Genomic DNA, 23,667 nt, shown 5'->3' with positions numbered 1-23,667 from the left:
CACAGATTAATGACATTCTCAAAAGTTTCAATGGACAAAACTGTTGTTTGGGATCCAAAGTATTAAGGCTTTACTAATCACAAAATATATTGGGACTTTATAACTTGAGCTGTAGCACAACAAAAACACGCAGGCCTGGTAAACACATCTCTTCCAAAAATATTCTCAACACATTCCTGTATCAGTCTTCACCACTGTACAGGTTGACATTTAAAATCCAAAGGTAATGCCCTCCCTGCCTTCTATCTTAGGCTTCCAAAGTTATAAAAAAACCCCACCCTCGTGAATACGCACTGTGCAATGACTGTGCTGTCTGTGCCATGACCTGATGCACACATAAGGTACAGTGAATCAACGCACAGATAGCCAGGGTCAGAACTACTACGGTACCTTCAGAAACAAGCAACTGAAACAGTATGGCCAAGTCAAACAAACAGCAATTACAAACAAAAAGCAGCAGACTTGGCAAGAACACTTCACCATGTCTGGAGGCCACACGAGTTCACAGTAGCACTTTTTCAGTCAGACAGAGCTTTCAAAGCCTCTGAACTGAGCTTTACATTAGAGTGCAGAATGTGGTACTTCGTTTTAAAGTAACAAGCCTATACATAAAACAAATACTTCAAGATGGTTTTGCTTGCTAATGAATGGCACTAAGCAACTTATTTATAAACATAGTGCTATATTTCTAAGACACTAGAGAAAACAAGAGAAACTGTCAATTGTTCTCCGGAAAAAACACCCACCAATGTCCACTAAACTGATTTTAAAAACAGCAGTTCCACAGGGCTTAAAATGGTAAGACAGGCAGTAATTGAAGGAAACAGTGAAACCTCTTCATTTGTTTCCCTTGGTGTTTTTTTAAAAATTCATAATTATGGTTGTAACAAAAATAGTGCAGATTACACACTTTACAGAGATGAGAAGTCCTGAAAGAACTGCCCAGGCTCGGGCATAGTTCTTGGTTCTGAAATCTGAAAGTCAATCCCTTGAACACGTTGGCTGCTGTTACAGCATGCTATTAAAAACTCCAATTAAAGTGCAATTTGTCGGAATGCTGATTCAAGACCGTAAACATTCACTCAATACAAAAATCACCAAAAATTCTTTGGAAGTTATAAAGTTTGTTAACTGTTATTGTCTACATTTCTGTGCTATAAAATAATAATGACTCCTCTGTGGATATGTCACATTCAGCAGATTTTGCAATCTGTACATAAACTTGTAACAGTCTATGCATGGATTTATTTTCACATACAAAAGTAATCATTAGAGGCACTCCTTCTGTTACTAAAAGCAAACATTAGTGGCAAGAGATCAATACTGGAACTACTGCACGTCCAACACTTGCTCTCGACTCTGAAGAGTTATTCAGGTTTTGTTCCTGAGATTAAGTTCTTACTTTTAAGTATATTAAAACGACCATGCTGCAGACCCATCAACCCCTCAGCGGCTGCTTTCCCCATACGAAACCTCCAAAAAAACGAGACAGAAGAAAAGCGCGCACATGCTCCACCTGTCTCCGACCAGCGTGTCTGGCCAAGTCCCTTCGTTGAGGTTTACCTGGACACCCTCTCCCCGTCCCTCCCAGCTCGGCTGGCAGGCACTCCTGCCCATTCGCAACTCCCTCTTCTTCCCGCAGAGCAACCGCTCGCTGAGCTCCGGGCAGGCGCCAGCCCGCCCAGGCCCGGAGGCTTTTGCTCCCCATACCCCGCACCCGGGGCTGAGAGCCCGGCTCGGAGAGCCTCGCAGTCATTGTGCCGATCGCAGCTGTCAAGGCGCAGTTCGCCCTGCGCCGGGCGGGCGGGAGCCCGGTCAGCGGCCCCGCGCCGCGGCAGCGCCCGCCCGCTGCCCTTCGCCAGCTGTCCTGCGGGCCCCGCGACGCCAGCGCGGGCGAGAGGCCTGCGGAGCAGGGGCTGTCTCCGGAGCCCGGAGCCCAGGCAGGCGCCATTGCTAAAAACCAAAATGGCTGCCCCAGGGAAAGGAGCCCAGCTCAGGCCGTGAGGGGCTGCGCCTCGCCTGCCCCGCCGGCCGGCAACGCCACTTGGCCCGCCGGACCTCGCCCAGGTACCGTCCCCAAGCCACAGCGACCGGCTCGGCCGCAGGGGCTTCACGGGCCCCGCTCGCCCGGGCGGCTCTGGGCCCGCACGCCGAGCACGGCCCGGTCCCCGGAGCTCAGGGAAGCGGTCCCAGCCCGCGCCTCGCTCCGCACGCAGCCCGCCCTCGCCACACGTACCTGGAGCTCGGCCCGCTCCACCTCCCAGTGCGCCCTCTCCATCTCGAAGCGAGCCCATTCGTGCTGGATGTAGTGCAGGATCCCCGGGATAGTGTAGTGCTGGGGCCGGGACAGCTCGGCGGGCCCCGCCGCCTCCTGCCCAGCCGGGGCCGCGGGGCCCTGGGGCTGCTGCTGCTGCCCTCCTCCTCCGCTGGCTCCGGCCCCCACACAGCCCCCACCCGACTGCAGGTTCATGTTCCCACCGGCCTGCAGCGGTGGCTGCTGCGGTCTCGGGGCGGCCGCCATCCCACCGCCTCCTCCGACTCCGGGGTGCTCGTCCATTGTCTGCGGGGAGCCCTCCTCCACGTCCCGCGGCGGGGGCCTGGAGCAGGGGCCAGGGAGAGGGTGAGCGGAGCTGCCTGGGGCGGGGAGGAGGGGGGCGGGCCAGGCGCGGGGAGGGGGGGCTGCGCCGAGCAGGATCCGGGTGTCAGAGCAGCGCCGAGCCGCCGCCAGCCGCCATTACAGCCGCCGAGCCGCCGGCCCACCCACCCACGGCCGGGCGGGAGGGGAGGGGGGAGCGGCGCGGTGCACGCCGGGAAATCGCTCTGCTCGCCCTCCGGCTTCCTCCTCCCGGTTGGGCAAGGCGCGGGCGTGCGCATGCGCAGGAGGGAGGTGAGCGCCGTGCCCCGGGGGCGGGGGAGCGGGCGGGGAGCGGGCCGGGGCCGGGAGCACTCTCCTGGGTTGAGGTGGCGGCGCACGGCCCGGGGGACAGCCCAAGGGCAGCGGCCCCTGCTGCTGTCTGTCTCCGTCTGCCGTCTCGCCCCGGGGCAGCCCGCTCTCGGCAGCCGCCACCCTGAGGAGCGGGGAAGCCGCGGCCCGGCCCCAGGTGGGACGGTGTCGGGGCTGGCGGCCCCAGGCCCGGGCGGTTTCCGTCCGCTGTGAAGCGGGGAGCGGAAGGGGCGCTGGAGATCGGGCTGCCCAGAGCCGCGCAGCCCCGGCAGTGCCGGGCGCCCTCGGAGCGCGGCCGGGCCGGGCCGGGCCGGGCTCAGCCAGCGCGGCGGGCGAACCGCACAGCGCTGCTTGGCGCGCCTCGGTGGTGCGCTGAACTTCCTCTGCCAGGAGGTGGTCTTAGAATCGATGTCTTAGGTTGATGGTGTGCCTCTGGAGGCTGGCTAATCCTGTTTTAAATGGACGGCCGTGTCCATGGTGTCTCAGTGGTGTGTAGTGTATTCCCTCCTCGATGAGAAGGGAAAGCGTACAGTGTTTGCTATCCAGGTGTCTTTTCCACATGAGTCAGGTTTTGCAAGAAATCACAGTTTATTTCGTCTGGCTCAGTTTTGTTTGTGATACCAATTCTGTGTTTGATGGCGTGGTTTAACTACAGTGAAATTACCTCAGTAGTAAAATATTGCTCTGAAATGTGGTATTTACAAGTTATCATCACATCCTAATTGAAATGATCTGTAGGTCACCCATTGTAAGGTAGGAGTTTGGTTTCGCTTCTTTAAAATATTTACATGCTGTACTCATTCAGTACAAAGAAAAAAAAAAAAAAAAAAAGTTGTTTCCTAAACAGGGCTCGTTCTTGACAGAGCTGGAGTTCTTTTAATTACGAAAAAATATATACCACTTGTCTGTGTACTGGTGTTTCCTTTCTATATTAATGTCTCCTCAGGTGTGTATTGATATCTCAGTTGGTTTGTCCAGTACTTCCTTTCTTCTCCATTAAATCATTTCCTACTAAAATTTCATCCTGCAGTCTTCCTGATTCCATACAAATTAGCCAATCTGAATGCAAGTCCTTTCCAACTCAACTGATTTTTTTTCATTGTCTACTGACAGTATCAAATCATCACTAAAAATTAAGACTTACCTCATAACCAGTTTAGCTTTTTGTTTAGCTCCAGTCTTACAGGACATTCCTCATTCCTGAGAATATGGAAGTTATGGCAATTTAATTCCATTACTATATTCAGCCAGGATTTTGACAACTCAACAGTAAAGGAAAACTTTTTTACTCTTTCCTTCCTCCCTGACTTCCCTAGACTAATGAGGTTGCTTTTTTAGAATGCCAGTTCCTGAAGCTGAACACAGTATTTTATTTTAAAGCCACATAGACATAGTTGTTTAATCTTTGGATGAATTATAATGTGTACAGTAATAAGATTTAGAATACAGAATAATTACTAATATGGATAAATATTAATAACACTGCATGTGAGTTTTAATAAAGCTTTGTTCATGGTCCCGACAAAAACAGGAAGAGCAATGGCTTTGCTTATGTGAGCAATCTTCATTTGCTGCATACTTCTGTACAATGAAGCCAGGAAGCTCAACAGCGTAATATATACATCAAAAATATTTGTTCCCATGCTGTCACCTGCTTGTGCCTCTACAATTTAGTCATTTTTTTCTTTTCATTAATGCTTTGATTCCAGTTTAACCCATTTTGTTCTAAGTTTAGTGCACACATAAAGTCTTCTGCATCCAGAAAACCAAATTATTTAGAGTTTGGACAGTGCAGTAAATTGTTGGCTTGCAGTTCTATCTAATGTTTGTTTTTAATTCTTGGTGAAGCAGTTCTATGAAAGTGTACTCATGCATTTCTTGTTTGCTATATTTATTTACATTTTAGCTGAGAGCCCTGGCACATTGCAAAACTTGGTTATAGCACAGTATCTAAAATACTTCTACATCTGTGGACATTGACTAGAGTGGGTTTAGCATGAGAGACACACAGCTGATTTGAATGATAAGTGTACTGCAAGAAGTCTCAGACTTGGGTTTTATTTCTTTTTTTTTTATAATTTATGTGTCACGGTGTGTATAAATATTGGTGAATCTTTGACAAGATAAATCAATTTTGAGTGCTTGTGTCTGCTAGAGGAATAATTAAACTTTTGTTTAAAATATGTTTTTTATTACTGCATGTAGAATCTGCTAGGTTGGCTGTGCTGGAGACTTAAGTCGTTTCTATCTGCAGAACAGGTATTGCAGGCTTTGCCTCTCTAAAGAGATCTCAACCAGTATGTGAAAAGACGGCATTCAGGGGTGTGACTCACAAACAGGGACAACTTCCTTTGAGGTGTCTTATGTGGTTATGCAGCCTATGGAGCTGGCACGTCCTGGAAGCAGTTCCTGAACCATCATAGTTTCTGTCTCAGGATTTCGAAGCAAACCAGGCAGGTTTCAGTTTGTCTTGAAATACAAGGCTGGAGTTACCTGTGCAGGCCTGGGGGGTGAGCTTGCTTGGGGACAGTAAAATCAAGAAGCATTTCTCTTCATGATCCCCGTTCCTTAGTCTTCTGCACAGGTGCTGGCTGGTTTAGGAGTTAAAACCATCATGTCAATGACTACGGACGCCACCAGTCTACCAGTGTGAGTCACACAAGCCAATCATGATACCAATTTTCTCTCATAGATACTTATCTGTGAGAGATATTTTAATGAGAGTGAGATCTAACACAGTGTAACAGCACGTATTCAACCTGCAGTGGTTAAACTGTATGTCATTTGTGCGCATGCCAAATTATCCTTACGGAAGAAATATTTGTGAAGGAAATAAAGGAGACTGCTACTCAGTCACTCCGGAGGTATTTTTTTTGAAGGAAAGTTTGCAATTTCAAGACCTCTTACATCCTCCCCAAGCAACACCATCTGAGGTTTTTATTTCTAGGGAGCTTTCATTCTCTCATAGAGTTTCGTAGGTATTTTGCAGATCAGGTATGCATGAAGCACATACTGTAGGCTGTTCTGGACAGAATTTCTAATGCATGGTTGGCTGCGATGGACAGGGCTGGACTTGACAGTTTGTCAGGATCTGGATAGTCCCTTCCAGTCTTCTGTTCCTAAGCGCATTTGTGATGCAGATAGTTGTCCAGTGACCTGGAATGAGGCAGCCTATTCATTTCTGACAAACAGCCTTCAGATAGTGATGTCTTTTCATTACTAAAATGAGCCAAATAATGGCAGAGATATGAAAGGCTTGCATCTTGTCACCAGTTCCCTTGAATCATTTGATTCTGCGTGCATAAAAGCATCGTAATTTGTGTGCCTGTGCATGGATATATGCAGGCATGTGCGTGAGAATGCACAGAAAAACACACAAGAGTTGTATCAGAAGGAATGGAGCTATCTGCGTGAGTGCTGATGCTTGATCACAAAAGGTAGCTTCTGGAATACATAAAACTTTATGAAGGAATGGGAGTTTCTCTACCCATCAACATGCACAGATACGCTTTTTATTTGTGGATCATACTTCACAAGTTTCTTTACATCTTACATATGCAAAACTAATTTTAACATGTTATCTGTATCTGAAAGCCAAGATGAAAGGAGAAGAAGTAAACTTCGTTAGAAACAAAACTCAGTAATTTCCTTTTTTTGAGCAAATTATGCAAGCAAATGTTTTTATTTCTACAAGTGATTTTTTTTTTTAGAACTATTTTTAAAGGAAATTAAAAAACCCTTAAGATATTTTTGACACTGGTCTTATTCTCAAAATCAGATTCCACAACCATGCTTGCGTGCTTCTTGTAAATTTTAAAAAAATTGTTCTTTGTACATGTAAATTTATTCCAGTGTTTCCACACAAAATTGTATGCTTATGCTGCTATCTATATCAGCAAAATTTGTGTCTAAAATTTTGGAAGCTATCTTTGGGGCTGGTGGGAAAGTACAGAAATTACTAGTGATACTAGTGAACCTCTTTCCTGCAGATTAATGTTAATCACCTGTTCTAATAGTGTCAATAAAGATTGTCTCATAAATTACAGATAACGCTTATGAGTACTACTATGGTTCTACCTCTGTTACAACATAATTCATTTTTTATGTCTATTCTGGATAAGAGCATTTGTGAGGATTAAAAAAAAATCTGGTCTAAAGTATTTTCATATGTAAAACAATCCAGGCCATTCATAAGAATACATGCAGATACAATAGTCATAACATCAGAAAGGGATTAACCATGTAGAAAGATTAGGTTAATAAAGGAGTAATTAGGATTAGGGGCCAATCCTGCAATGGGATTCATACTGTCATAATTTTCCTTTTACATAGTCTTAACTAACTCAAAGTACAACAGTTCTGCCAGTGCTCCTGCGGTAGTTTTATTGTCCTTCCGTTCTCAGGTCCCACTTGAATATCTGCAGACACGTTCAGCTTTGGGTTTTGACTCTTCTAGGATGGATTCATGCAACTTGCTGATTTCTGAGAACAGGACTTAAACTCCTCAGCACCTTTCGTAACTAAATTATTAAAGTAACTTGGAAACAATTTGTTCATAACAGAGGATTATTATCTCATGCTTCAGCTGTATCAAACACAAAAATGAAGCATAAAACTAAGAAAAAAAAAAAGCTACCTATGTCACTGTCATTACCTGTTCCACTTGGACAGACATGCTTTGTAGTTGGCAGGAGCAATGTGCATAACTTTTAGTCTCCTGTGTCTGAGCTTGCTATTTTTTCATTAAAACAATGGGAAGCATTTCCTAGGTTGTTCCTTTTTCAGACCACAACCCTTTTTTAAGTTGCTTTAATGCTTCAGGTTTCTTTTGCTCGTGAGGTTGGCCCTTGCTAGAGCGCGCTATTCTGAGCTGGAAGGAGTAATTCGTTCTTATCCTTACTTCTTGGAAAGTTTGTGTCAAAAAATGACAAAGTCATCTCAGTCTTTTCCCTTTCTTTATGCCTCAGAGTATTAAGACTTCTCACTGCAACTCTAACTGCAAGCCACAATACAAAATGAAACAGGGAAAAAGAGCCACACATGAAATGCAGAAAAGATTGTATAGAGAAGAACCCTCCCATTTAGTCATAAATGTTAGCCCAAGCCATCCAACAGCGAACATCCCATCATATGTTACCATCTCAGCCTTTTTTTGTCTTAATTACCTGGTTCATTCTTTCTCAGAGACCAACCGGTGCTCGTTGGACCAGCCGTGTGGACGAACCACAGCAGCACTGACCAGCGTCCACGACTCTTCCGTCAGAGCAAATCAACAAGAGTGCGCTCCTGCTCTGGACCTGAGGAGACTTCACTGTGCCTGGCAGAGGTGAGAACGCCCTGGGACTCACGATTCCAAACGGACTGCCTTGTCCTGAGGATTGATCCTGGACTCCTGTTTCCTGGAGGTGTCCTATGTACAAGAGCATATTAAAGAGGAATTTACAGAATAATGGGCAAAATCTTTCTTGTGAATGTAGTATAATGCAAGGCAAGAGTCCTCCCTTCTAGCTGATGTATCCTTTCATATTTTCCTTCATCTGAGGGGCTTGTGAAGATTTAAGGGAGAAAATGTAGTCCTGGTCATCTGGCCCTTTTGAATGCGTTGTCTGTTTTGAAGAGGTGTGTGCAGGGCGTAGTCAAGGCAAGAAGAGGATTTAACTCTTTGCCTCTGATGTTAATTCACAATTAAGTCTGTATTTTTGTCCAAGGGCAGCGTGTCTGTTAGAAAAGGATTTAGTCACAAAATTATATCTTTTGGTGAAGGTTTCTTTACAGCAACATAATTGCTCCCACAATGCTTTTCTGAAATAGGTCTGTGGGAACTTCTTTATCTGCTGTAGGAATTTTCCTTTTATTGTTGACTGATTTTTGTGAATTTGGTGTGTGATATCCACCACCACTGCTCCCCATCTAATTTTAAAACTATTTAAATCATACAGTACTTTCTCAAGGACAATAAATGCCCCTACTACTTTTTATAATATTTATGCTGATTTGTACTATTAATAATGCATATTTGGCAAAAAAAATAGGGTTTTTTTGTTTTCCAGTTCTTTAGCTCTTACAGTTGAAATTTTAGTCTTTCAAATGGTTTCAATTTCCTTACTGGCAATGCTTCTGAGGCTGTAGATAACACTACACATAAATTATCAGTCTTCACTTAGTTAAGGAATGAACTCTCAGTATCAGGTCTAATTAGTGAAGATACATTTAGTATAGAAATCTAAACAACTTTGTGTATGGAGTAAACTGCAGTACACTGAGGAAAATGGGATCACTTTCTTGAGATCCAAGTGATGATAATAGAGGTGGCTTTCCTTTCAGAAAATAATTAGCTGGCCAATGTGAATAAAAAGTAAGCAATCATTAATGTCAGCACAACATATGGGGATTTTTTGTATCTTGAAAGGTTTAGATGGTATCACCCATGCATGGGTTGTTAATAATATTAAGCAGCACCTGTGCAGCTTGCCTCATTACAAAAAATCAGCATGCGTTTAAATGTCTATGAGGTTGCCGCCTCCGAGACCTATTTTGGTTTTTGTATTTTTCCCCTTTTGCTTTTCTGCATTAAGATATACTGTTTTTACAGGAAGAGCTACACTGTATCATTCTGTGTATTCCTGATTATTTTTTTCCCCAGCTTGCACTTTCTCACAGGAGCTATGAGATACTAGAAGAGGATATTTGCTTTATACCTTGGTAAAGCACCAGGCAAGAAGCAACTCTTCAGAAATGAAGTAGAGAAACAGCTTTTGTGGTAATTGCTGTGTTTCCAGTGCATAAACCTCAAGAGCATTTGGGCCAACAAATCTGGGTTCCAAGTAGAGAGTCAGATGGAAAATGTTACAGTGATTGTTTTCTGGCATCAGAGAAAATAACCCAGAACTTGTATTTAAAAACATTACTTGTGCAGCGTACCTTTTCTTCATGCTTTTCAAAACATGAAAGATTTCAGTTGTTTAGCAAGCCAATTCTGATATATGTTGTGCTCTTTTTTATAGCCTTTTTCATTGTATATTGCATGTGGCATATTTCTGTTCTACAACTATATTTCAGTGGCATTGCATGGTTTAATATTTATTTAGATTAAGCTGTTTTGAGTAATTAACATGAACAGATATCTCCTTAGTTATCAAAGACAAAAGATTATATTTCTGTATTTATGTTTTGTCTACAAACTCTGTCCTAAATATATGCAGATCTGGGCTGGGAAGCTTTTAGCAAGTATTTTATAACTCCTAAGCGCACTTTTCTTTTTTTTTTCTCCTCTCACAGAAATACTCTTCTTCCTTCCTGTACCCCATATTCAAATCTAGCACTGAGATCAACAAAAAAAAAAAGAAATGATCAAATTTTTTCTTATGGTAAACAAACAAGGTCAAACAAGGCTCTCTAGGTATTATGAGCATGTAGAAATTAATAAACGGACAATGCTAGAAGCTGAAGTAATCAAAAACTGTCTCTCTCGTTCAAAGGATCAGGTAAGTTTTGTGGGTTTTCCACTAACCATTTTATTCTATCAACATCTTTCATATCGGTTTCCATTGCAGGTCCTTATTTCATTTGTACCCATGAAGAAAAAGACTATGTTTCTAGATTATGTTTTCAGTCAGATTAACTGTTATTCTGCATTGAATAAATGTTTTTCTGAAGCTTACAGAGATTTTGACATTTTGTGTACCACTGCCATAAAGATTCTGTGTGTTTGTTTGAAGAAGCTCAGAAAGTCCAAGAAGAATTTATTTCATCCTGTTAATTGCGTGTCTGGTAGACACTGATGGAGAGATATTACCCCTGCCTTGTCAGAAGGTAGTAGGGGTAGCACTGACAGCTCCCAGTTTAAACAAAAGACTTACGAGAAAGGGTCCCAAATCATTAAGTTACTATCTAAAACACAGGAGGTTTTAGAAACACAAACTTTTAGGCCTCTGTATTGGGCATTTTTATTTAAGAAAAGTGTTCACGCTTTCTGCAAGGAAGTCAGAAAACTCCGAAGGTGTGAATTTTCTCAGAGGAACGTTTTGATTTTTGTGGCTCCCTTAATTGAGCTGTTGGTTCTTCAAGCAAAGTACCAAACTGAGCAGAACTTTTGAGCACACTGACTTGCACTGGAGGAGAAATCTGTGACTTGGGCTGTGAGAGGGTTTTTTTGGTTTGTGTTCTGAAGTTAGCTGCTTTACTTTTCATTATTTATGTGTATTCTTGAGTGGCGGTCCTTGCATATTTAGTTCCAAAAAAACCTCACCAAAAAATGGTGATTTCTATAAAGTACCTTAGTTCACAGAATTGACAGTAACTAAAGAAATTAACCTCCTCCATTCTGCTTGAAAAAGCATCTCCAAACAGAAACTTCACCAAAAGAACTAGTGCTATGCTGCCATTTCAAGGACTGAGGAAAGCAATACTTAAAAAAGGGATGCACTTTGTAAAGCCGTGTATGACAGCACCATCTGCTGGCTTCTGTCTTTTATGGTGAAAGATGTGAATTCCCCCCCAGGTCTGGGAATTTAATAATCTTATTTTTTATTTAAAAATATTGATCTTTTTTTAAAACATGAAAATGAACTTGAGGTGGTCTATTTTGGAAGTGCTTCCCATTGAAAATTTAGGGCAAATACTGACCGTCTTAGAAACCTGAACAAATCGCTTCTGTACGTTTCAGTTTTTCCATTTAATAAGAGGTAGCAAGTTGTCTGCCAGTAGATGAAAAGTTTTGTGTAATAGTTATCCCAGTAAATCTGTTTCAAGTCAAAATTGTTTGGTAAATCTTGGGAAATCCATTGCTAGGAACACGAAAGCTTTGTCTCTTTGAGTACTCTCTGCTTAATACTGTTGTGTGCTTAAATGGCAGCTACTGTATTTGACTCATTTTGCTTCTTCCTAGTGCTCTTTCATTGAGTATAAGGACTTCAAGCTGGTATACCGACAGTACGCAGCGCTCTTCATAGTGGTTGGAATCAACGAGACTGAGGTAAGAAATTATATACAGTCCTGAAATGAGAGCTTGTAGTAGTCAAGGGCAAGAACTCAAGTCTTTTTCCAGCACGGAATTTTTGCAAGAGCAAGTACAGAATTTCAAGGAGTCGTTGCAAAAAAAGATGTTTTTATTTCTTTGAAATACAAAGAGGTATGAAATAAAATGTATGTTTGGCTTCAGCCTATAGCAGTAGACTGAGCTGTTATCATTGTGCTCCTGAGCACTCCCCTGCTCTCGGTCCCTCTGCTGGGTAACCAGACCTCCTCTCGCCATGGGGCCTGAGCTTCTGCGCTTCGTTGTAGGTCTTACTGTATTTTCTAGTTACTTTTCATACACCACAAACTGAAATAACACAAAGAATACTATTAAATTTTCTAGCTATTTATTTAATATCGAGTTGTTTTTCATTTCAGAATGAGATGGCAGTATATGAACTAATTCATAATTTTGTGGAAGTTTTGGACAAATACTTCAGCAGAGTGGTGAGTGAGATTGAAGCTGTTATGAAGTACTTATTATATTTCAAAACTGTAGCGAATATGTCATTTCAGCCAATAAATCAAAGGAGAATTTTTTTTTCATATTCATTTAGAATTTTGAATACTTTAGTATGAATATTACCACTGGGGGTAGGGGGGGGAAAGCAGTATTAGTTGATTTTTTTCAGAGAAGTAAAAGTGTACGTGGGTTATAAATCATGAGACAAGGAATACCAGAAATATTTCTTTTAGAAAAGTATGTTTTTATATGCTTATACTCAGGGGTTCTTTGTGTTATCTACTCTTAAAATAGCCACTGGCATTTTTTACATTTTAAATAAACAAAAAGGTTTTTCTTCACAGTCCTTTTTTGCAGTTTTTAGCATTACATCCCCCACATGCACTTCATTCATTATAAAGATGGTGTAAGTATTTAGCAGGGAGCTGACATCACTCTCACTGAGCAAGATCAGAGGGGATGGAGCAAACGAAACACCAAAAACCAGACTGTGCTTGTGTTCCCCATATTGTTGTCATGCAACAGTGGATATCTGATAAAACAGCTATTCTAGATGGGCATTTCTTCAAGGATTCAATATCAGACATGGCTCCAGTTAAAATGACACTGCTCCTTTTGGTGGGAGTTATTTTGCCTGTTTGTTTTTACAAAGTTTGAAAACGTAGCATTATAATCCTGGTTAGAACACATGCTATTTAACGTAGGATTTGTAACAATCTTTTTATAAACAAACTTGCCTGAAATCATACTTCGGCACAATTTCAGTTTATCTATGCTGAAATGTGTTGGATTTCCCTCTCAGAAAAGAGGACTGGGTAGAGTTCCCTCCACAGTCCACACACTTGAGGGCACTAAATGGGCAATTACGCACACAAGACATCAGTGTGCGGGGACTGAAACTGGCTTCCCAGTCCTAGTGCCACAGCAGACGTGACAGAGCTCCCTCTGTGAATTCAAGGACATGCTTGTAAAAGTCATCTGCACCCTTCACTATTCAGATGCCTGGCAAATGTTTTAGGCTATTATCTCAACTAATGTCACCCCAGCCTGTTGAAGAGGCTGGTACTCCATATATCACTTTCTGACTGTAATGAGTTCAGAATTTGTCTCTTCAAATTGTTATGATTACAGTTCCAACCTAAGCAGTGATAACCAGGAATGGAATTTGATCCCAGCAGCATAGGAATGCACAGTAAAATTTAGTCACATCTTAGTTATCTATCTGAGCTAATAGCTGCCAACCACTTCTCAAGATTTAGTTTCTTCACTTGAGGCAGAGGAAAAATAGATGCAGTTCTTAAAACTATAAATATAGTATATATAATCCCTTGACCATGTATGTAACCCAACCACTGAGAGTTGTTAGAAATTCGCTGAATTCATCATACCAGAGTTTTTTGTATTTTCCGTAGCATTTAAGGTTTGAAACTAGGGGAACCAAAAAGGAGGGTGGTTAAAGAAATCTCTTGCCATTTCATGGTTCTGTTTTTAATAGCATATAACATGATAAATGGCATAGCACTGCAGAAGAGGGCTATAATTCTAGCTGGGGTTTCTGGCGGAAACCACAGAGCAAGAAAGTACAAGTCTGTACTATTATGGATTAATGCTTAAGATGTGCAGAATTTTAGTAGAATCCCAAATTATTATTGTGACAACGGAGATAAAACTCTGGGAAAGGAAGGAACATCTGTCCTGCTCTAAAAGGACGTTTTGTCATTGATTATTTTTAGTCTTGTGAGCTTTAAAACATTCTCACATACTCTATTTTTATCTAATGGAGTTTACAGAGCTTGAATTCAAATATCAAACATTAACAGAATTAGGAAGAAAGCTTTCAAAGTTGCTTGTGAGATGTAATTGTGAGTCCCCTTCGCTTTTATAAAGGCTTCCCAGGGAAAACTCTGCATACTGTTCAGAACACATACTCCAATGTGTTCAACTGCTTTTTAATATTAGGGAAACTTAAACTGATCAGGCTCTTACAATTTTTGTGATGCGTAAAAAATTTCTAATTGAAAAATGGCAGAGTCACTCAGTGGAGGCCTGTAGACTAGACTCTGCCTAAAACCAGGATTAGACTGTGAGCGGAAGCCACATTAGCAAACTAAACTTGGTAGCAGATAAAGATTCCCTCTTTCAGCAGAGACTGGGGAAGCTCCACCCAAACTGTGCAAGATCTTAACTGCTGAGGCTGTGATTGTTTCTAAATTTAGACGTTTGACTGAGGCACTTAAGTTAGAAGTTTGCTCATCCTAAGCTCCCATTACCAGCAGTGGAGACTGATGAGTGCCTCGATAAAGTGAGTCACGCCTCAAGCGTGCCGAGTCAACTGTTGAAGATCCCCATCTCTTCTGATGACTGCAGAGACACCACGAGGGCTTCTCACTCAGACATTTCAGTTAAATTAATAAAACTACTTGGGGTAAATCCAGGCCAAGACTAGAAGGGACATAACGACTATACAAAGAATTGTGTTGCTGAGGCTGGAGCTATAGTTAGAATTGCTGAGGGTCCAAAAGCTTGGAGTTGTTTTCCCTGTCCTGATACATCCAGCCACAGCTACCACAGCCACGGGTGTATCCAATGTCTAGATTTTTATGTTGAACTGTTCCGCAGCAACATTTAAAATTGGTTTTATATAAAAAATTGTAAACTTGGCATTAACATCCTGTTTTTGCATAAGGAGGAGGAGACTATGGGGCTGAAGTTGCCATGATTAGAGATGCTGGTTTTCCACCCACTCATTCAGATGGCACTGCGTGTATTCAAATTGTTACTTGTGGGTGACCTCAGTGGGTTTTTTAAAGTAAATATTTCAGAACAGTAGCTTTTGTTACTCAGGCAGGTAACACATCAAAGGCAAAGGAGTGTTGCAGGAAAGAGCATGTAATCGTACAGTCCAGAACAGAAATCTGAATCGCCCTAAAATTCTGTATCTATATCTTGAAGACCTTCCTTATCCTCTAAAGGGATGTGTAATGTTTAATGACTATGAGATGAAAGATCAAACTGTAACTAATGGTTGTCTATCTCTTTTCCTTGCAGAGTGAGTTAGATGTATCCTTTTCAGTATCAGAAATGCATTTGTCTGTACGTTCCAGTTCATAGTGTCTTCATAGCACTGACTGTGAGGCGAGAAAATGCAGAAGTTTCACAAATTTTGCACTTAGAGTGAGTAGCACCATTTTGGCACCTTTCAGAAAGCCTGGCTGACGTTCATGAGGGTCACTAAATCCTCCTTATTAAGATAAGCTTGGTACCATTTAAAGTGAAACAGGGAGAGCTTGCTTAGAGAGAGCAAAGTACCATTAACACTTAGACAGGAAAAGCCATATTCATGAGGAAACTTTCAGGCTTAATTAATTGTTACTTCAGGGGTTCACTTTTTTCTTTAAAGTTTACAATAAAACAGATATTGAAATGATTGCAGTAATAAGAACTGAATAGTACAGCTGGGTCTTGAGTCAAGTAGCAGTAGCATCATTGTAAGATGTGGTTTGCACTTTGATCTCGCTTCATGAAAGTCTAGCCGAGTTTTACTTTCCACATCAATGGAAAGAGAGAAAGGCCTGGGAGGGGAAAATTTAGGAAACCAGGCATTGCCACGGATATCTTTTCCTTCCCCACCCCCACCTTACACAGCTGTATTTTCATGTACAAGATTTTCAGGCCATTGACTAAAATATAATTTAGAAAATGAACTAAAATCAAATACAAACAAATACTAAATGCTAGAATCCAGTTCTGAACAATTAAACACAAATAGCAAGTAAATAAAATGCTGAATTCAAAATTAAACCAGGAAATGTAGTGCAAACAGTCATCTTTCTCCTCAGTTCTTCCAATCCCCCTGCCTGCTCTCTCTGCTCCAGCAATCCTTATGCCTGTGTTTGTGGTTGGTTAAGTGTAGGTCTACTGGTACAAAGAGATTTCAATGAAACACCTAACATACAGTTGTCACCCTGGAATTAAATACTTCTAAGTAATTTTATTTACCTTATTTAAGAATGAGTACATATGCAGAAAATAGAAAAAAATTGTCATTTTTCTTGTAATTGTTATCAATAATTAATTTCACTTTTATAAATATTTTAATGCTTACTACATGCTGTCTCGTTTACTGAACTTAAATATGTATATGTATGTATACATATGTGTATATATACTGTCTGGATTTTCTTCCTGAAATTCACAAGATGCTGTGGTATTAAGATAATGCTCCTAAGTTCACTCATTATGAAAGAGTAATGAAATTTCAGCATAAAGGGACTCTTTAAGGTCTCTGAGCAACCATATAAGTACATTTTTTGTAGACAGGTACTGTAGTTAAGGATTAGAACTACGTGTACTGGAGCATGAGCTTTGCTGAATTAGAGACTAACTTGACTTATTCAGTAATTATACATAAAAATAGCCCATATGTTTCCATATGGTGTACTTTGAGTCTGCAATTACCTGATTCTTTTTATATTAGATTGTTTGGAGTACTGATGATTCTGAATTCTGCCTGTGTCTGGTCATCGTTTTCACACCATAAGGAATTTCCTGTAGTTACACACAGTGAGCACCAGTAGCCCATTTCATAGGTGAGAAAGGCTCCTGCATATCCAGGAGGCTTCTGCACACAGTGCTGCTCTGCAGTGTTTAGAGATGTTGCGTTATATGCTCACACTAACGTTTGCAATGGGTGCAATATAGTGTCTGAATGACTCCTGTAGAAATTCATCTTCTACATGGGTCTCATCTGTAGGAGGGACTGAATATATATTTGCAAAATAGGAGTGTACCTTACTATCTTATTTGCTAATACTCGTGTCTAATATGTTTCTTCTCAACATGTATGACATTTGCATGATATACATAGTTTTTCCATTCAGAAAAGCACTTTTATACATTATACATTTCAGGAACAATTTTAAAATAATTCATTTTATTTCCATATATGTACAAAATAATTCATTTAGGAAAAAGAACTTTTCATAAGTCTAGGGGATATGTTAAAATAGTTGAAATGAAGTGAGACACTGTCAGCATTAAATGTAGAGGTGTAAGGAAGTGGGCTGTTCAGGATTGTATTTATTTTTGACAACAGCTTGAAGAGGAGGCCCAGAAGAACAATATAAGATCTGGACTACAAGCATCTTAGCCAGATGTTAATGCACTGCAAGCAATAATCCATCACTATGCTTTTCATAGTGTGCAAGATAATATCCCCAGCTGGGATTAAACCATTTCCTTTGCCAAATAGTCTTAAGATGAGTCTTAGATTCGGTACAGTTAGCTTGGATGCAAAATATCTGTTGGAAGCAGTACTGTCTGGAGGTCTGTAACAGCAAACACCAAGCAGTATTTACAGAATCTTTGTTTACAGAGTATCTGGTGGGAGACTCTCATGACTTCCCGTCTCCGCACTATTATTTTTGTGTACAGATCCATAGGAAGTTTACTTCAAAGGTGATAGTGGCTATTCTATGTAGAAAGTAGTGTTTACTAACATGAAAAAAATAGTAGGAAATTACATGAAATCAAACAAACATGAAAACAGATCACAATCATTGAGGGCTATTCACCCACGTACAGAGCAAACCGCAACTAAATCTAAAGGCTGAGAGCATCACACAGTTGAAACGTCACTGCAGAGCTTGCAGCATGTGCACCGGTTGGTTCTTGGTGCTGCCCCAGCCGCAGCATCACCCCAGCGCACCCAGCAACGCAGCTCCAGTGTTCGGTTCCGTCCAAACACCCACGTTCACCCAGAGCCCCCACGTACCGTCTGGAGTGAGGAGGGGCACCTTGGGCACGAGGCAGAGCCTGGGTCTGACCTGAATCCTGCCCAACAGGATCCAGACATAATATTTATATGTACATATGGCATGGGTGTGTGTGGTGCTAAACAATACGAAGTTATCTCATGCGTACTACACAAATGAACACCGATTGGCTACTAGCCAATTAAGTAACTACTTTAATTCCAGAGTAGCCATGGTTGTTACAGAAGCTTTTATGTGTGAATTGTAAAGCATTTATCCGTTATAGGATGTCCACTTTCATTTTGAGCGACAGTCAGTCACGTACTGAAGGGTAGCTATGATGGAATGACACGACATTTCTAAAGTTGTTTGGTTTGTGTTTAAAATACCTGTAAGTAGTGTTGTTGGGCCAGTTGAATCAACAAGTACTGAAATTGTCCTAGTGCTGTTCCTTCCTAATGTATTAATAGCACCAGTGGAGCTTCAGTTCCGAGTATGAAATCAGTGTGTGGGATTTTATGTGACTCTAAAACTCCAGTTTGGATGGTGGAGGAGCTATTTTCTTGGTGTGAAGATGACAAAGAGACTATAAAAAACCACAAGTGTTACCCCTGCAGCTTTGTAGGGAATGATATGCTGGTAAGCGTAAGAGTTTCTAAAAATTACAAGAAGTTAACTTTTCTGCTGCTTGAACTGGTGAAGCAGAGCTTATTTGAAGATCCATTATTAACTTCTGGAAGAAACAGATACTGACGTGCCCCTTGTGGGACGGGAGGGGGAAGACAGGGTGGCTCTAGGACTAAGCATTTGAAGAATGTTGTCTTGATCCAAAAAAAACATTACATTCCATTGCAACTAGCTGCTGCTGTTCCTAAGACAGATAAAAAGCTTTGCTAGAGAGAATATTTCATGTGAATCAACTGTGTTCTTCAGTCCCCCGTGGAATAACACTTTCAGAATACAGTGCACTTCAGTAGTAAGAAAACTGTAAAAAATACTGTAAAATAAGTGGCTGAAACGGAAACCTATAAGGATTAGTTTAAAATAATTGTTCATTAAGGGAAAAGTTTCCCTCTAGCGATGCAGGAGTAAATATACATCAGGTAAATCAGTCACCTTTCAAACTTTGGTGGAAATTCACCTCAATGCAGTAGCAAATATCCTAGAATACCACAGAAATTGAAGGCACAATTTGTCTCCTATTTAATGTCAGCATAGTCATTTGAGGAAGAAATGGTGAGAAAGCATTACATGGGTTTCAGTGCCTAAAATCTGCTTACCACTAGGTAGACTACAAGTTACTTAAAGCAAATGTTAGCACAGGTAAAGTCAGAATGTGTGACTCTGGATTTAAAAAAAGCAGCAACTCCAACTAATCCTTAGTTGAAGATGAATGTCTGTGATGGAAATCAAAGTTTTATAGTGCTGTATATTCAGTAGCAAACCATCTGCCCCATAAGTACCCATGCTGTAATCTACACAGCTTTTGTTTGTGCTCCTGGGTGTGTTACCTGATCACCAGGTGTTGACTGCACTTTATCATCTCTCAAGCCTGTACACACCCTTAATTACTTGCCTGGAAAACCATGAGATGTCTTAAAATGCCTCTGTATGAAGAAGTTATTTATCACATGCAAGTCCTACATGTGCCTTTTTCCTCTCCTTCCCCCCTCCCCCACTTAACTGTCTGCCCATATAATGTTTCGAGGAAGGAGACACAAGACTGTGTCACATTTACCTCCTCTTAGGATGTAATGTGCCATAAAAAAATCTTTGTGAGAGCAGAAAGTACCAGCATAACATTCAAATGCCAGTTGTAGTAGGTGTCATTTACCTCTGCTCCTGGGTACACAGCCACAACATCGGCTGAAACCCCTACATCAAAGGCAGGAAGGGCTCACCTTCTGCCTAGGAAATACTGATGATTTGTTAGCCTATCTGGGTGCTTTGAAAACTTTAATTAGACTTTTATCTACAAATGCACAGATTAATACATGTTTTCAGAATACTTGTTTAAAAATGCCTGTTAACCTCTGCGTGGATCTAGTGAAAGTCCCTTAACTGTCTTTTGTGGGCAGCCAGGATTCTTACGGGAAGCAGGACCTCAAATGACAGCTCTGGGGGTGCACGTGGCAGCGCACGCACACACCAGATATTGCTTTTTCCTGTTGCCAGTTGCTCAAACTGGTTTGCTTTGCTGCTTTTCAGCTGGGTGTGGATCTATGACTTCAGGGCTTTATACTCTGAAATGTGGGATCAAACAAGTGACAGGTGGGGAGGATGAGCCTTCCTGTGGATCAGAGACACACCCCCCTCCCGGGGCAGGGCACTCAGCCCTGCATGGGTAAGCAGAGTGTGTATGATGAGATGTAACCATAGAGGACAGTCATGAGACTTACAGGAAGGGGACAAAAGCCAGGGTTGCTCCCTGTGCAATCCAACTTTTACCAAGAACAGCATGGTAAAGAGAGGTGGGAAGGGACCTGAAAAAGGGACCCTGGCTGTTAGGTTGAGGGTAAAGAATGCTTTGAGGCCTTTCAAAAAAATCAACATGCAAGATATTTCCAGAATGGTATTAGTTTCCCCTTGCGAAATACAGGTGAAATCACTGGCTCTGGAATTATGACTGAGAGATTAACAGGTTACAGATGGACAGAAGTCATACCACTAAGTTTTCTGTAATGGAGTAAGCCAATTTTGAAACAACCTGGAATGGCCTTGCAAGGCAAACTGACATCTCCCTTAACCATATTGGGTTTGAGTGGAACAGCTGCAAGATAGTTAGAGGTATGTGTGCAGTTTTCTTTTGATGTACTATCGGCTCTTTAGGAAATGCAGCAGGGGAAAGAGCAGCACTAAGAGTTCTAAATGCTTTCTCAAACAAGGTGATGCAGGAAAATAAGGCTGGAGTGGCGAGTTGCTGCATCATCACTGATCCTGGTTGATCCAGTCTTCTGGGTTTTAAATCCTCGAGACTCTCAAAGGAAGAGAAAGGCCAGGAGAGATGGGAGCTCTTGCTCCTCTGTAGGAACTGGAGCCCTGTGAACTGGTGGCAGAATGTAAAAATTAAAAGCCAACAGGAGTTGGCTTTATCACTTGTTGAAACCTGAATGGAATGTTATCTAACTTTGTTGAAAGATTCTCTTGCCCTGCGTAGAGCAGTGCCAGAGCTGAACTAAACAGCAACGGACGACTTGTCTTTCTAAAAATTCTCACTGTACTGGAATAAAGAAACCCTGAGTTCTCAGATTAAAATGATTGTGTAAAGACTGATTTACTTGAAAAGTATACCATAAGAGGAAATTTGTTTTGAAATCTGCCCAAGTAAAACATTTGCCTTTGCCTCTGGAACCACAGAAATGGCAACTGTTGAAGTTCTAAGGACAGTACTCCTCCTCAGTATTGAAAGGCACAAGTCTGATTTTTAGAAGGAATTCAGGCCTATGGGCAGACTCAGGAAGAAGTCTTTGGCAGAGCAGGAGGGCAGACCTTTGTAGTTAGATCCACTAGAACTAGCGAGACTGAGCAGTCCTCGTAAATGCCTCAGTCACGTTCAAAAAACAAGGCTGAAGCTTTATCATGCTGAGCAGAGGAAGATGTTGATGGCTCCAAAAAACTGGCTCTTGCAACTCCACTGATTAGAATGGACGACCGCTAATATAAATACAAGGACCAGAGCACAGTCAGGCTGTCCTCCCAAGCTCAAACTGTAGCACCAAAAATAGCATAATGGTCAAAGTGGAGAAAAAGTATTGAAAGGTGCATTTAGAAGTTCCTGTGAAGTATCTTGCAAGCTCCACTCTAGCAGTCCTCAATACACAGGCAAGAGCTGGAAGGAGCAGAACTAAAGCAAAGCTGATCCGTGGAGCAGAGCAAAGCACACACGTGAAGAGCAGCAACAGGTGGAGAGCGAGGCAGATGAGGGGCTATTCACGCCTCTCCATGTATACGCCTGTTAGTTTGGCAGAACAGATGCACCCAGCAGGCTTTTTTGCTCTGCCTGCTTCCATTTCAGGCTCTGGTGAGAAATGGCAACATCGGAGTCTTTTTTCACCCTGTAACTCTGCAGTTGTTCAGTGGACACACAGAACGCTGGTGCACGCAGAAGAGTGCCTGCCGCTTCATACCGCGGAAAGGCCTGTCACCGTGTTCTCTTCAGACAGGTGCTGTTAGATAAGGTATGGGGAAGACAGACGTGGTTATGGGCAAATATAATATTTCACAACAGTACAGATTCGTATTGTTTCCGATTATTTAGGTGAACATTAAAGATTATAAATATCTTTAAGAAAGTATTTTAAGTACGAACCATTTATTTACTTTTACTGTCCTTCATGAGATTTATTAACCAGATCAATGCCTCCACATACCAGCGTATTCCTCTTAGGAAGCTATTTTCAAGCAGATCAAATAAACAGTAACTTCAGGTAAGGAAAATGATATTTAATAATAAAATTTAAGAATTTGACTGACAATTACCTTGCTAAGAAATGCAAAATATTTGCATTTTCACATACAATGCTGCTATCCCTTGATAATGTTTTATATTCAAGCGATACATGGTAAAATTAACCACCTACATCTAAACTGAAGTTTACCTTTCTTCTACTACTATGTGGTAATCTTTCAAGATGGGATCCTGTTGGTGGTTTAACTTCTCTGCTACAACCTTTTGCCATCTCTGTGGCCAGAAAAGAGTGCCTGAACCGTTTCCCTAACTCTATTAAAATAAACAGTCTCAAACTAGAATAATGCAAGAAATACCTATTTTTGTAAAATTTGATCCAGGACTAAGGTGCTTAAGATTTTCTCTGATTTAGCCTAATGTTGTTCAAAACATCCTTAACTTGAAATGTTTCTAGATCATGTTCAATTTGGACAGAGTGCACATAATTCTGGATGAAATGGTGCTAAACGGCTGCATCGTGGAAACAAACAGGAACAGAATTCTTGCCCCTCTGTTAGTGCTGGACAAAGTGGCAGAAAGCTAGGAAGGTGCGAGAGTGACTACAGCATTTTACGAAACACGGTGAAACCATCAAGAATGTACTGACAGCAGTTTTCTGATGTCGCAAGACCGACTCATGCAATATTCAAATCAGCTGGAAATTATTTCCTGTTTCTTCTACACCCTATGTACCTAATGGAAAGATACAGCAAAAGTGGAAACTTCAAATTCAGATGCAGCTTTATTGACTCAGCAGAGATCTTTCTAGAACAGTCAACATTTTTAAAAACTGAGGATAAGAGAATGGAAACTTACACACAACCATCTTCTAGGTATCACTTTGAATTACCTAACTTTGTGCCAGAGCTAGAAGACAGAAAATACAGAAATATAAAATCAAACTGTGTTTCAGTGCCTCCTTTAAGCACCAACTTGATTTTTTCACTTTTATACAAATGTGCTGTAAATTAAAGTTCTGTAATTTTTATGACTTTAAGCTAGATTCATCCTTCATCAAAAAGCTGACGTCACTCCCTTTTCCATG

The 23,667-nt window shown here is 41.5% G+C and overlaps 2 protein-coding genes across 14 annotated transcripts in view; one reads left to right on the top strand and one right to left on the bottom strand.

Moving 5' to 3' along the window:
* STRN3 (striatin 3) overlaps positions 1 to 2,745 on the bottom strand; it is a 63,008-nt gene extending 60,263 nt beyond the window's left edge. For all 6 annotated transcript variants that reach the window (XM_065064130.1, XM_065064131.1, XM_065064134.1 and 3 more), the window contains exon 1: positions 2,237 to 2,745. In XM_065064130.1, the coding sequence (XP_064920202.1) occupies positions 2,237 to 2,557 (321 nt within the window). In that variant the 5' untranslated portion in view covers positions 2,558 to 2,745. The remainder of the gene's footprint in view (positions 1 to 2,236) is intronic.
* AP4S1 (adaptor related protein complex 4 subunit sigma 1) lies at positions 1,869 to 23,392 on the top strand. Of its 8 annotated transcripts, none has more exons than XM_065064147.1 (8): positions 1,877 to 2,067; positions 8,129 to 8,270; positions 9,588 to 9,704; positions 10,223 to 10,428; positions 11,832 to 11,918; positions 12,338 to 12,406; positions 15,471 to 15,494; positions 23,038 to 23,392. In XM_065064147.1, exons 4-8 carry the CDS (start codon positions 10,291 to 10,293, stop codon positions 23,164 to 23,166), a joined length of 447 nt encoding a protein of 148 aa, XP_064920219.1. In that variant the 5' UTR covers positions 1,877 to 2,067; positions 8,129 to 8,270; positions 9,588 to 9,704; positions 10,223 to 10,290; the 3' UTR covers positions 23,167 to 23,392. The 8 variants fall into 8 exon arrangements, with proteins under 8 accessions (XP_064920215.1, XP_064920219.1, XP_064920220.1 ...); XM_065064148.1 differs by lacking the exon at positions 1,877 to 2,067 and adding an exon at positions 2,750 to 2,887; XM_065064146.1 differs by lacking the exon at positions 1,877 to 2,067 and adding an exon at positions 2,947 to 3,101.
* Positions 23,393 to 23,667: the final 275 nt, after the last annotated feature.

This window comes from Columba livia, chromosome 5, assembly GCF_036013475.1.
Source record: "Columba livia isolate bColLiv1 breed racing homer chromosome 5, bColLiv1.pat.W.v2, whole genome shotgun sequence".
Lineage (NCBI taxonomy): Eukaryota > Metazoa > Chordata > Aves > Columbiformes > Columbidae > Columba > Columba livia.
This window is presented reverse-complemented; position numbering and strand designations above follow the sequence as displayed.